The 12,392-nt window shown below is 35.1% G+C and overlaps 2 protein-coding genes across 3 annotated transcripts; both read right to left on the bottom strand.

Annotated features, from left to right (window-relative positions):
• Positions 1–343: 343 nt before the first annotated feature.
• elp6 (elongator acetyltransferase complex subunit 6) lies at positions 344–3,103 on the bottom strand. The gene is made up of 7 exons (XM_073847302.1): positions 2,734–3,103; positions 2,578–2,656; positions 2,398–2,468; positions 2,189–2,313; positions 1,038–1,242; positions 709–864; positions 344–613 (listed from the first exon to the last, which is right to left on the bottom strand). Exons 1-7 carry the CDS (start codon positions 2,785–2,787, stop codon positions 491–493), a joined length of 813 nt encoding a protein of 270 aa, XP_073703403.1. The 5' UTR covers positions 2,788–3,103; the 3' UTR covers positions 344–490.
• Positions 3,104–3,258: 155 nt separating this feature from the next.
• Positions 3,259–12,168, bottom strand: gabpb2b (GA binding protein transcription factor subunit beta 2b). 2 transcript variants are annotated; one of them, XM_073847300.1, is made up of 8 exons: positions 12,001–12,168; positions 11,079–11,186; positions 10,838–11,005; positions 10,560–10,754; positions 10,312–10,462; positions 6,676–6,843; positions 6,482–6,600; positions 3,259–6,401 (listed from the first exon to the last, which is right to left on the bottom strand). In XM_073847300.1, exons 2-8 carry the CDS (start codon positions 11,184–11,186, stop codon positions 6,048–6,050), a joined length of 1,263 nt encoding a protein of 420 aa, XP_073703401.1. In that variant the 5' UTR covers positions 12,001–12,168; the 3' UTR covers positions 3,259–6,047. The 2 variants fall into 2 exon arrangements, with proteins under 2 accessions (XP_073703401.1, XP_073703402.1); XM_073847301.1 differs by having other exon boundaries at positions 6,676–6,840.
• Between the last annotated feature and the right edge of the window lie 224 nt (positions 12,169–12,392).

The following is a 12,392-nucleotide window of genomic DNA, read 5'->3' as shown; positions in this document are numbered from 1 at the left end:
TTCTCAGTGTGAAAAGATGAATCTCAAAATCATACAGTCATTGTTGGAAAGAGTTAAAATACACAAAAATGCTGGAAAACCAAAGAATTTGTGGGACCTGAAGGATTTTTCTGAGGAACAGTGGCCAGATTAACTGCTCAGAACAAACTAGGGACTCATGAACAACTATCACTAAACCAAAAAAAAACAAAAAAAACAAACAGCTATGGACCATTCAGGTAACAACACAGTATTAAGAACCAACCGTATTGAACAGGGTCAATATTGTGGACTATATGTGAACATATTTTATATGAAATACCTTATTCAGGTCAGTACTAAATTTAAAAAAAAAAAACATGCATTTTGTATGATCCCTTTTTATTTTGGTAAAATAAATACAAATCAACTGGTGATGTATTAAATATATGCATTTATATAAAACAAACTAAACAATGGCATTATTTCAGTAAGACATTCATTGTGAGAACTTATATATTCATTTGAAAACTTAGAGAACAGCACTAGAAGTCCCTCGAGCGAAAAACGATGCTCCTTTATCCTGGACTTTAAAATGAAATATTTTTCGTTGGTTGTAGACAGTCTCTCCTCTCTCTCGCCACCAAACCTCCATCTAAAAAAACAACAACAACATAAAAACATAAATATGTCAGTTTAATTCAGAGCCATTTATTACAGAGTAAGAGTGAACTTTAACATGAATCGCACCTGTCCATGTATGTCCCTGCAGTAGCCCGTGGGTAACCCCTCTACATGTAAAGCCAAGTTACACTGATGAACTAGTCCCCGCTGTAGCAGGTTTAATCCCTCTTCATCATCATCTGCATCCTCTTCCTCACACCTCACCAGAATTACCATATTTCCCTGGTTATCAATAGACATTTATAGTTAATGTATCATAATACAGTGCAAAACCAAATGCATGAAAATATATACTGGGCATGATATATCACCCATATATTACATGTAAAGACATTAAAATGTAATTACTCAGTGAAGCATTATTTCAGGCACTGACGGAAAAAATAGTGACTCACCTGTAACTCAGAGCACACGGTGGCTTGGCAATAGAGGGTAAAGTCTAGTATTGCTCCAACACTAACACCGAAACTCAGAAGAACACTTAGATCATCTATGAGCAACACTGGAGGACCCCATGATTCACCAGCATCACCATCTCCACTCTGACGCACTGCACGTTCCACAAATCTGAACAGACCTTCTAGTCCAGTGCCTGGGGACCTAGAAAAACAAAACATAATGGCAAAAAAAAAATTTCTTTACATATCTGTCATAACATTATAAAAGGAAAGTATAAAAAGAAAATATATACTGTCGTTCAAAAAGTTCAAAAGAGGATTCTTATGCTTGTCAAGGCTGTTTATTTGATCAAAAATTTAGAAAAAAAGTAATATTGTGAAATATTATTATAATGTAAAATATTTATTTTCTATGTAAACATATTTTAAAATGCAATTTATTCCAGTGATGCAAAGCTTCATTTTCAGCATCATTTCTCCAGTCTTCAGTGTCACATGATCCTTCAGAAACCATTCTAATACGTTGATTTTTTTCAGTGTTGAAAACATTTGTCTGCCTAATATTTTGCTTGAACCTGTAATACCTTTTATTCCAGAAAACTTTAATGCATGAAAAAGTAAATATATTTTGTTACACTATAAACTAGCATTTAAAAGTTTGTGGACAGTAAATATTTATTCCTTCTTTTGTAAAAAGAAATTAATACTTTTTTTTTCACAAGGATGTGTTAAACTAATAAAAAGTGATAGCAACGACTTATATTGTAAGAAAATATTTATATTTTGAATAACTGCTGTTCTTTGTAACTTTTTATTCATCAAATAATCCTAAAAAAAGAATCACAGATTTAAAAAAAAATTAAGCAGCACTGTTTCCAGCATTGATAATAAACATAATAAATCAGCATATTAGAATTTTAATTTCTGAAGGATCATGTGACACTGAAGACTAGAGTAATGGCTGAAAAAGAAAAGCATTATTTTAAACTGTAATAATATTTTTTTCTGTATTTTTGATCAAGTAAATAGAGCCTTGATGAGCATAAGCATCAATTCTTTAAAAAAAAAAAACATAACAAATCTTACTGATCCCAAACTTTTGAACAGCAGTGTATTTGAACTAGATTTTCAGAACATGCTATACGTGCCTGAGATAACTCAAAGTTTGTGTCTCCTGATTGGCATCCTCCTGTAATATAACTCCAATAGATTCTTTCAGTCCTTCAAGAAACACTAGCTGGCCCTTCTCTCTTGCCTGGGCCAGACTTACTCCCTGGAAAAAAACATTATGATTAAGACAACTAAATATCACCAACAAAATGTCTAAATAGAGCAAACTGATGTAAACTTAAGTTACCAGCCTCTGACCAACAGCACTGTAGTGACTGAAGGACTGCACAAGACCCAGAAAACACACCTTACAGCCGGCTGAAAATAAACAAGTTTAGAATATTTATTAGTAAATAATTAAGTAAGTAAATAAATTATATAGAACTGATATATAAAATGTCCTCGCTATAAACAATAGGTCACTTACCACGTAAATAGAAAGACAGATAGTGATGAATGAGGAAAGATGCATCAGCTCGTTTGTCTGACACTAAGATAAAGTCACTCTACAAGTACAGAAAACATCAGTTAGACTTAATGACATTTTGTAAGTCTCATCAAACGTGTAAAGAGATGTTATTACCGATTTGAAACTGTCTGGAGTGGAATTGAGAATACTGTTCAACTCTGGAAACATGTTTGTGAGATAAAGATGAACTTGACAACAGTTGAACTGGATATGCTTCTACTTCTCCAAATCCTCTTCAGTATTTCTCATGCTGGCAAGAAAACACTGTTGTAAACAAAAGCAGAGTCTGCATACATTACAAGTACATACATATGTAGCGCAGTTATCACGCTAAAATATTTGCGTGGTCTATATATTCAAATTTTCGTGAACGAGAAGAGAACGTTAAAACAATTTTAATGTAACGTTACCAGCACTGTCTGCAATTATGCTATTTTTCTAAACGGTGTACAAGCAAATATGAACAGAATAGCTCACACTTGCCTGTTGTGCTAGTCAGCGTGGGTACGGAAGCCGCATGGCAATTTTTCGAAAACGCGTTTTGGTAAAGTGACTCCTAAGAAAATGCGACGAAGGAAAAATACGTGAAACAACATTCTCTTCTTTAAAAAACAAAACAAAAACTAGTACATATACCAAACATCAGAAATATTTATTTTGACAAGAGATAATAAAATGTAGCTGCAAGTGCACTAAAGACAGGCCCAGATAGTGTTTCGTTACAAAAATATATATATAAAAATAATCAAACAAGAAATCACAGGAACAAACTGTTGATCGTTGTTAACTTGTGTATCATGTGTTCGGGTCTGCTTTTAGTTAGAACTCGAAGCTTTTGCTTCCAACACATTAAAATACAACAAGTAATTCTGCCTGTCAAACAAACTTTACAACAGAAGTGTAAACATAACTTGCTTTAGGCCTAAAGCTAATTTCAACAAATGATCGATGTTTTTATATAGAGTATAAAGCACTGCTGATGACATCCTATACAACAGAATTCTAAATACATAAAAGAAGAAAAAGATAAGGGAAAAACATTGACTGAATGAATCACCCATTCAATAAATAGTATAACATCCTCCAAAATCTTAATATTAATGGGTTTAGATTCAAAAAAAGTAGTAAGTTTTCATATGTACAGAGCAAGCCCTTGGAATTCAGTTCATGGAATGTTAACCATCATCTGTGTGCCTCAAAAACAACTTTTTTTGTAATGAAATCTCTAAGATCTAGTTCTATTAAATTTCACTCACATTTTAAAACCTAACATACAAAGAGTGAATACAACTGATGATGTAACTCCACTGAAGGACTGACTGTAAAAGCTGCAAACGTCTATAAACAAAGCAGCTGGAAAATTTTACAGGGAAAGTCAAAACAGGCACACGGACCAGAGCTTGAAATGCAAGCAAAGACATGTTGCATACTTTTTAGAGTACAAAACACTGAAATACAAACTGTGATTTAGTGTCTAACAGAACAAAAGAACTTATGTAAGTTTAAAAAAAGATAGTAAAACAACCATTGCTCATTCTGGTACTCTGAAAAAAAGAGTACATTTCTTTATAAACAGCTAAAAGTATTATAATACACAAAAGAGTCTGTTTACTAAGTAAATACCTAGCTAAGTTGATTATCACACCACCCAATGGGAATTGCTTCAGTAAGACATGCCTCACATTGCAGGAGCAAGTCAATGTCACACAAAGCTGAATAATGTCTAGTATTGTTCTTTATATGAGATAGTTAACCTTCATTCTAAATGTCTTATGTCACTATTTCAAGAATGTTCTGGGTTCAAGTTAGGCTCTATCAACAGCATTTGCAGTTACGATTTAGACTTGACCTTTTTAAGAAATAAACACTGTGGTTATAAGGCACAACAACAGACCAGGCAATAAACTTTCATCTAGTGAACCCAGTAAGTTTTGCATATTTTCAGGGTTCACTGACCTTAAAAATCTTTTAAAAAGGCAGATTTTGCCTCTCAAATAACACATTTTCACCGATTCTTTAATGCATGTGATTTAACAAAAATATCACATTTATGTTTTTTTAAAACCTTTCATCAAAAGTGCATTACTATAACCTCAATTTTCATTTTTTTAAATAAAACTAAATTGACAAGTCAAAATGGTGTGTATTAAACCCAGAACATTCCTTTAAAGGAACACTCCACTTTTTTTGGAAAAAGGCTCATTCTCCAACTCCCCCGAGTTAATAAGTTGACTTTTACCATTTTGAAATCCATTCAGCCGTTCTCCTGTTCTGGCGATACCACATTTAGCATAGCTTAGCATAGATCATTGAATCCTATTAGACCAATAGCATCACGTTCAAAAATGACCAACGAGTTTCGATATTTGTCCTATTTAAAACTTGACTCTTCTGTAGTTATATCGTGTACTAAGTCCGGCGGAAAATGTAAAGCTGCGATTTTCTAGGCCGATAAGATTAGGAACTATACTCCCATTCCGGCGTAATAGACAAGGAAGTTTGCTGCCGTAATATGGCCGAAGCAGGCGGAGTAATATCACACAGAAGAGTCAAGTTTTAAATAGGAAAAATATCAAAACTCGTTGTTCATTTTTGAACCCGATGCCATTGGTCTAATAGGATTCAATGATCCATGCTAAGCTATGCTAAAAACGATTTTGCCAGAACAGGAAACGGCTGAATGGATTTCAAAACAGTAAAACTCAACTTATTAACTCGGGAGAATGAGCCTATTTCCAAAAAAAAGTGGAGTGTTCCTTTAAGCACATTATGGTGCATACTAACAGTATAGTATGCATTAGAGATGCATACCATGGCTCGGTTAAAAAAGCATTATTACTAAAACTTCCAAAACTTAACTTGCACTGCTGTATGTTAAAGAGATAATTCACCCAACTTATTAAAAGAAAATTCTGTCATTAATTACTCACCCTCATGTCGTTCCAAACCTGTAAGATCTTCTTTTATCTTCACTATGAGAAGCTATGAGAATACTTTTTGTTGCACAAAAAACTAAAATAACAACTTTACGGGACTCTTGCTGTCTACGGAGGATCAGAGTGGGCTTGGATTTTTTTAACTACCTTATTTTGTGTTCTGAAGATGAACAAAGGTCTTACTGGTTTGGAATGACATGAGGGTGAGTAAATAATGGCAGAATATTCATTTTTGGGAGAACTAACCCATTAAAAATACATAATGGTCTTCCATTTCAGTCAATCTGAGCAGCTCAGCATCGTTGTGGCCACCTAAAATATAACTCATGCTACATCTTTGTAGAGGTTTGTACAGAAACTGAATGCTATGAGTAAAAAAGGATAAAAACAAAAGGTTATGATTTACAATAAATAAATACAAAGTCACACTCCAGGCACACAGACTAGAAAAGTGTATGTAATTCCTGAGTGTTTGAGTCTTTGGGTTCACCGCTACGGCATGCCCTCTGAGGTGGTTGTGATATCTGCGGTCTCTACTAACGTTACTGTTTCTCCTGCCGTTGAGTCAAGGGGCTCCTCTTTAATAATGATGGCCCCTTCTGGCAACATGACAACTTCCTCTTCGCCAACCACCTCCTCCTCTTCCTCTTCCTGGAGCACCACTTCCTCCTGGGGCTCTGTGCTGGTGCCATTGGTCTGCCCGTTGGCAATGGCCTCCAGTTTACGCCTGTACTGCTCAGCTTCCTGTTCCTTTCTTAGTAACTGCTGTCTGTACTCCTGGGCTTTTCTGTTTGCTTCTTTTAGTTGCTGCTCTAGTAGTTCCCGACTGTCCTTTTCAGTGGTCTCCTGTAGAAAATGGCAAAATTTTGAAATTGATTTTGCATTCTAAAAAGTTAGATTTAAATATCAATCTCTGCTTGCCAGACCTTGTGTTTGACATCTGTGTGGTTGACTGTTGATTCAAATTTCCGCTTCCGTGTTGGAACTGGTTTGGTGTCCTCTGTTATGATTTCTTCTGCAATCTGACCCGCTGGCACTGCAACCACTAAATATACACAGGCATGTTAGAATATGAATACTGTATTAAAGAGTGTAAATTATAAACCGACAATCTACTCACTTTGCTGCCCCTGCATTGTGACAAAGAATTTCTGTCCCAAGTTGCCAGTCTGCAGGTTTCCCTGTTGGTCGGTTACTATAGTGATGACTCTCTGGCCATCTTCTCCTACGAGATGCTGAATGGCAGAATCTACCGAATCAGCAGCTATCACACTCTCTGAAGCTCCTGCTGGAATATAGCAGCAGTTTGTTTGCAAAGGAGAAATACACAAGTATATAATAACATTCTCTATGTGCATCCAGTTCAAATAAAAGTTAAATAGAACCTTAAATAAATTAGTGAGTGAATAAAATGCCAGTTGGCTGGTAATTTTGTTATGTACTGCAATAAAATTAGTTTTAAATGAATCAAATTTAAAGCACAGTTCTAATCAAAGTCACAAACATGCTTACGGACTGTTGTATCTCAAGGAAACATTATTTATTATAGGTTTACAGTATGCTTAAAGGGTTTTTTTTTTTTACATGTGGCAATACATACACTACCAGTCAAAATATTTTGAATGCTTTTTAAATAATTCTCTTCTGCTCACAAAGCATGCATTCATTTGATCTAAAGTACAGAAAACAGTAGAACTGCTTTCTATTTGAATATATTTCAAAATGTAATTTATTCCTGTGATCAAAGCTACATTTTCAGGATTACTTCAGTCTGCAGTGATCCTTTAGAAATCATTCTAATATGCTGATTTACTGTTCAAGAAACATTTTTATTATTATTATCAATATTTAAAACAGTTGTGTATTTTTTTTTTTTTAGGATTCTTTGATGAATAGAAAGATCCAAAGATCAGCATTTCTCTAAAATAAAATGCTTTTGTAACATACACTACACCATTCAAGAGAATATTTTCAGTTTAGCAAAGATCGTTTAAATTGATCAAAAGTGATGATAAAGACATTCTATTTCTTCTGAACGTTCTATTCATCAAAGAAACCTAAAAAAAATATACTCAGCTGTTTTCAACAATAAAAATAGAATATTAGAATGATTTCTGAAGGATCATGTGAGTAAAAATGCTAAAAAAAAAATCAGCTTTAAAATCACAGGAATAAATAGCATTTTAAAATATATTTTAAAGGTAAAAATATTTCACAATTCTACTGTTTTGCTGTACTTTGAATCAAATAAATGCAGGCTTGGTGAACAGAAGAGAATAAAAAAAATCTTACTGTTCAAAAACTTTTTGAAGTCAGTTTGTTGAAAGACAACTCGTAATAAAAAAGTTAAACTGTATTATTGTGAAATACTGAAACAGTTTTAGAACTTCTTTTCTATTTATAGATAATATATTTTATTATATATGCTGTGTCTTTTAGTCTTTAGTGTCACACGATATATTATATGTATTATATATTATATACAATATATATATATTTTTTGCATAAATCATAATAGTTTTTCAAGGATTCTTTGATGAATAGAAACTTCAAAAAAATCTTTGCTGTCAGTTTTGAGCAATGTAAAGTGTCCTTGCTGAAAAAGTATTAATTTCTTTCAAAAAACTTTTTAACCCCAATCTTTTGAACAGTGATGTATGTGGGAAAACTCCTTGCTTACAAAACTCCTTATGCTGACAAATTGAATGAAGGGCAGATAAATAGAACAGGTTGCCACAGCCATAGTCATAGGGACAAAAAAATATATTTTTACATGAAAATTAATTTCATGACAGGTAATTTCATTCACTCATTATTAGCTGGGTTTCCATCCAACATATGCACTGCAATATATGCACTGCAATATTGCAATAATTGCAATATTGCATAAAACGCTTACGAATAAGCACCGTGAGTCAAAGAGAACAAAATTGTAATTTCCTAATTAACTGGGACTAAATATCACTAACAAAAGTATAAGTCATGAATATAATAATTCATATATAATAAATGACTTGCGGCTCAGAGCGAACAGACAAAGCACAATAAATGTGGTCATTGCTTTCAAAGGTGAATGCCTGTTGTTTGGGAATGCAGTCATGTAAACTCCCCTCAGTGTGAAAAGGCCTTAAGTCAGTTCTGGGAGGCAATTATACAGAAATACTTTGACAACGGGCATTTAAAGCAACACTAAGTAACTTTTCCCTCAACGCTCCCTCTACAGGTTGAAAGCGGAATTGTCAACACTAAAGAGTTGTTTTTACCTTAAAATAATGTTTCCGAACTCGTGTCAGTGGTTCATCAACTCATAACAGGGTGAAACGGCACTTTCGTATTCGCTTTGCGACCCTCCATCGGCCATAACAGCACTATGTAAGTTTGGGTCGTCGGGTCGCGGTTTTGTAGTTCAAATGAGACTACAAATGTGACTTGCTTTACGGCAGGCTTCACAAAAGGTTTTCATACTTTTATAAAGTCATACAACATACTCTACCTTGTCACTGGACATCTTTATTTCCAAAGCCGGTCCTGGATATCCTCCAAACAAATAACGTGCATGTGACGCGACGGTAGGCTAAATAATTTCGCTTCCAACCAGTAGAGGGAGCGTTGAGGGAAAAGTTACTTAGTGTTGCTTTAAGAGTGACCGTAACAACATTTCAGATGCTGTCAGATGATCGGTCTTGGTTAGTTTTCATTGCTCAAAACCACATTAAATTTTTGATGCGCATGGAGAAATTTATTCGCAAAATGGGTTTACAACTACCATATTATTCACATTAACTAGTGGTGCAACGGATCACAAAACTCACGGTTCGGATCATATCACGGATTTTGAGTCACGGATCGGATCATTTTTCGGATCAGCCAAAAAAAAAAAAAAAAAAGTTTGTTTTTAATTAATTACTAAATGCTTTAAGTATGTCTAATCCACAGCAAAAACTACCAGCTGAACTAATAAAGTTAGTAACAAAACAAGAACAATTACACAAATGACAAGTGTAGATGAATACAACATTAAGTTACTAATAAAATCAATAATACTAGTATTCAGGTGCAGAAATTTAATAATTCATTGTAAAATAACTAGTGCTTCTCACTGCAGGTATTTATAGGATGCTGTCTCTTTAAGGCCTAATGCACGGACCTAATACTGGCACGCATCTCTTTCTCAGCTGTTTCGGTTCACTGAAGACATAACCGACTGTGTTTACCAGAATAAAACAACGGGTATTTAAACATAACTTCGTATGTATGTTTCCGTTCAAGAGAAGTTGAAGAGGAATCAATCTGTGAATCGCGCAGTTTGAATCGCGCGCCTCTCTCTCTCTCTCTCTCTGTGCTCGCTTCTGGTGTGTGCGGCAGCGGTAAAAATAAATAAATAAATAAATAAACAGCGCGCGTGTTCTCTTTTACTGCAATGGTTTAAAATTGATTGAATAGGTAAACTGGCAAGACAAAACGTGCAAATTATAAAGTTTTACTCTATGATGGATAAATTTAACAGTTAATCCGCGAATCACAAGCGTGCCGAACCGTGGGGGCTGGTCCGTACGGATCACGGATCATCTACGATCCGTTGCACCCCTAACATTAACCCTTTTTCACGCAAGTCAAAAGCCACCTCAAGTAAGGATTTTTCTTTCCCGAAATCTGGCATTTTCAGCACTCATTTCTGATGCGATACTTCAAAATGCACATACAAACAGGGCATTGGAAACATGGCTATGTAAACAAAATGTAATGGAACTCATACCTGTGTTAGCCTTAGCATTAGTGAGAACAAGATCAGAGAGATTGACCACTCCAGAGGAGGAGATGATGAACTGAGGGCTGGTGGTGGCGGGTGACGTGCTACTTAGGATAGTCCTCTCTGGATTCATGTTTACTTGGTTTTGCATTCCCTCCTAGAATAACAAACAAACCATCAAGTTATAAGTTTGCAGCTTAATTTGGCCTATATACTTCTTTAAATGTCACATTACTTAGCAGTCTCATTTGTACCTGTAACAACAGCATCAGCTCAGTGTTTCCACGGTCCACCGCAATGTTAAAAGGCGTCTTGTCAAACTTGCTGAGGGCGTGAGTATCTGCACCGTATTTGACCAACAGCTCCACGACTCCCCTGTGCCCATGTTCTGTAGCCCAGTGCAGGGCAGTCATTTTCAGCATGTCTTTGGCATTGATGTCTGCTCCACTCTGTCCCGGATTTAACATATTTAATCTCAACAAAAAGTCAAAATGTCAAAAACTAATACTAATCTGCTTTCATCAGTTATTACCTTGACCAATAGTTCAACGATGCTTGAGTGGCCCTCTGCCGCTGCCATGTGAAGCGGGGTCCGATCGACTTTAGTCCGGGCATCTCTACTCACTCCGGCACGGAGAAGCACCTCAGCGGTGGAGTAGTGCCCGTATTGTGCTGCTAAATGAAGCGGTGAGGTTCCCAGCTAAAACATATTACAATAATCATGTTATAGTCAAATTTAAATGATAAATTGCAGACAATAAACAAAAACTCACCCAGTCTGTAGTAAAAGGAGCTCCATTGGCCATAAGTGACCTCACTTCATCATCCTGCCCTTTGCGTGCTGCCTCCAACAAACGCTTTCCCAAATCCACAAGTGACATCTAATTTTGCAAATAAGATTTGAAGCATTAGAATATAGTGAATATTGATACTGCTTTATTTGTTGAAAACCACTGGTTTACATTCATGGGATGTTTAACCAGGTGCAGTGTTTCAAAGAAAGAGGTCAAGTAGGAAATGGTTTCCATATATACAAACTGTATGCTTAATAACACTGTGGTTATATTAGTCATAAGGCTTTATTCCATAAGGATAAGGTGTTTTTAAGTCTCAGGAAGCGGATGTGTACATTAATGTTCAACATAATTCATTATCAGTGACAGAACGGGAAATAGTCATCATTTTATAATAAGGCAAGTTCCGGAGGAAGTTGCTTTCGTGCTTTTGTTGACAATATTACTGTGTGGCTGGACGGACACTTTCACAAAGTTCAGTAACACTGTCAGGTTTACTAGTGTTGCTATTTAACAGTTTGATTTCTATTTCATAACAAACATAATGAATATCGTTACCTTATTAGTTAACGTTATCTTCATATTTAGATTTTCGTTGTATATACACATTATATTTTTCGAAATATTAAGCAACAAACTATTTTAATGAGAACGTTAATAATCTGACCACTAAAAAACATGACTAAAAGAGCAAAATGTTAATTAAAAGAAGTTTGAGTAAGTTGCGTTTAAGTTTTTTAAGTTTTACAATAACTCATCGTGTTGTCATGCGATCGTTTACAGTTACTACATCGCCAATACCATATAACATATGCAATTAAAATCTATTTTAATGACAGTTCATCAAACTCCTGCAGTCAGTTGCTAGTAAACAGAATAAAGCAAAACTTCTGCTGCTCACCTCGCCAAAAATGTTTCCCGAAGACTTTTAATGTATTATAACACGTTAGATACGATAAATCCCAGACGTACGCTACGGTTATTTAATGCGATTTAGTGTTCTATCATACTTTTCGATACTTTTTGAAAACAAAAATAATATAGATAGGCTATTTGTCGTCAAAGATGGCGCACGAACGGTACCGGAAGTAGAAATATTTGATTGGTTCTTCTTTGGTAGTGTTTAAAAGTTGAGGTGTTTATAGCGCCCCCTACTGCATAACCAATACATATGACGAGATCGTTGCTCCAGAGATGAAATGTAGAGCCCATGTATTCTCTGCTTTTGGAAATTAAGAGGTTTATGCAATTTTGTTATTTTACTATTTAAATTAGGGCTGCGATTACATACTG

The sequence above is a fragment of the Garra rufa genome, chromosome 9 (genome assembly GCF_049309525.1).
Source record: "Garra rufa chromosome 9, GarRuf1.0, whole genome shotgun sequence".
NCBI classification, from domain to species: Eukaryota; Metazoa; Chordata; class Actinopteri; order Cypriniformes; family Cyprinidae; genus Garra; species Garra rufa.
Note: the sequence above shows the minus strand (reverse complement) of the source record. Positions and strands in the feature narration are given on the sequence as shown.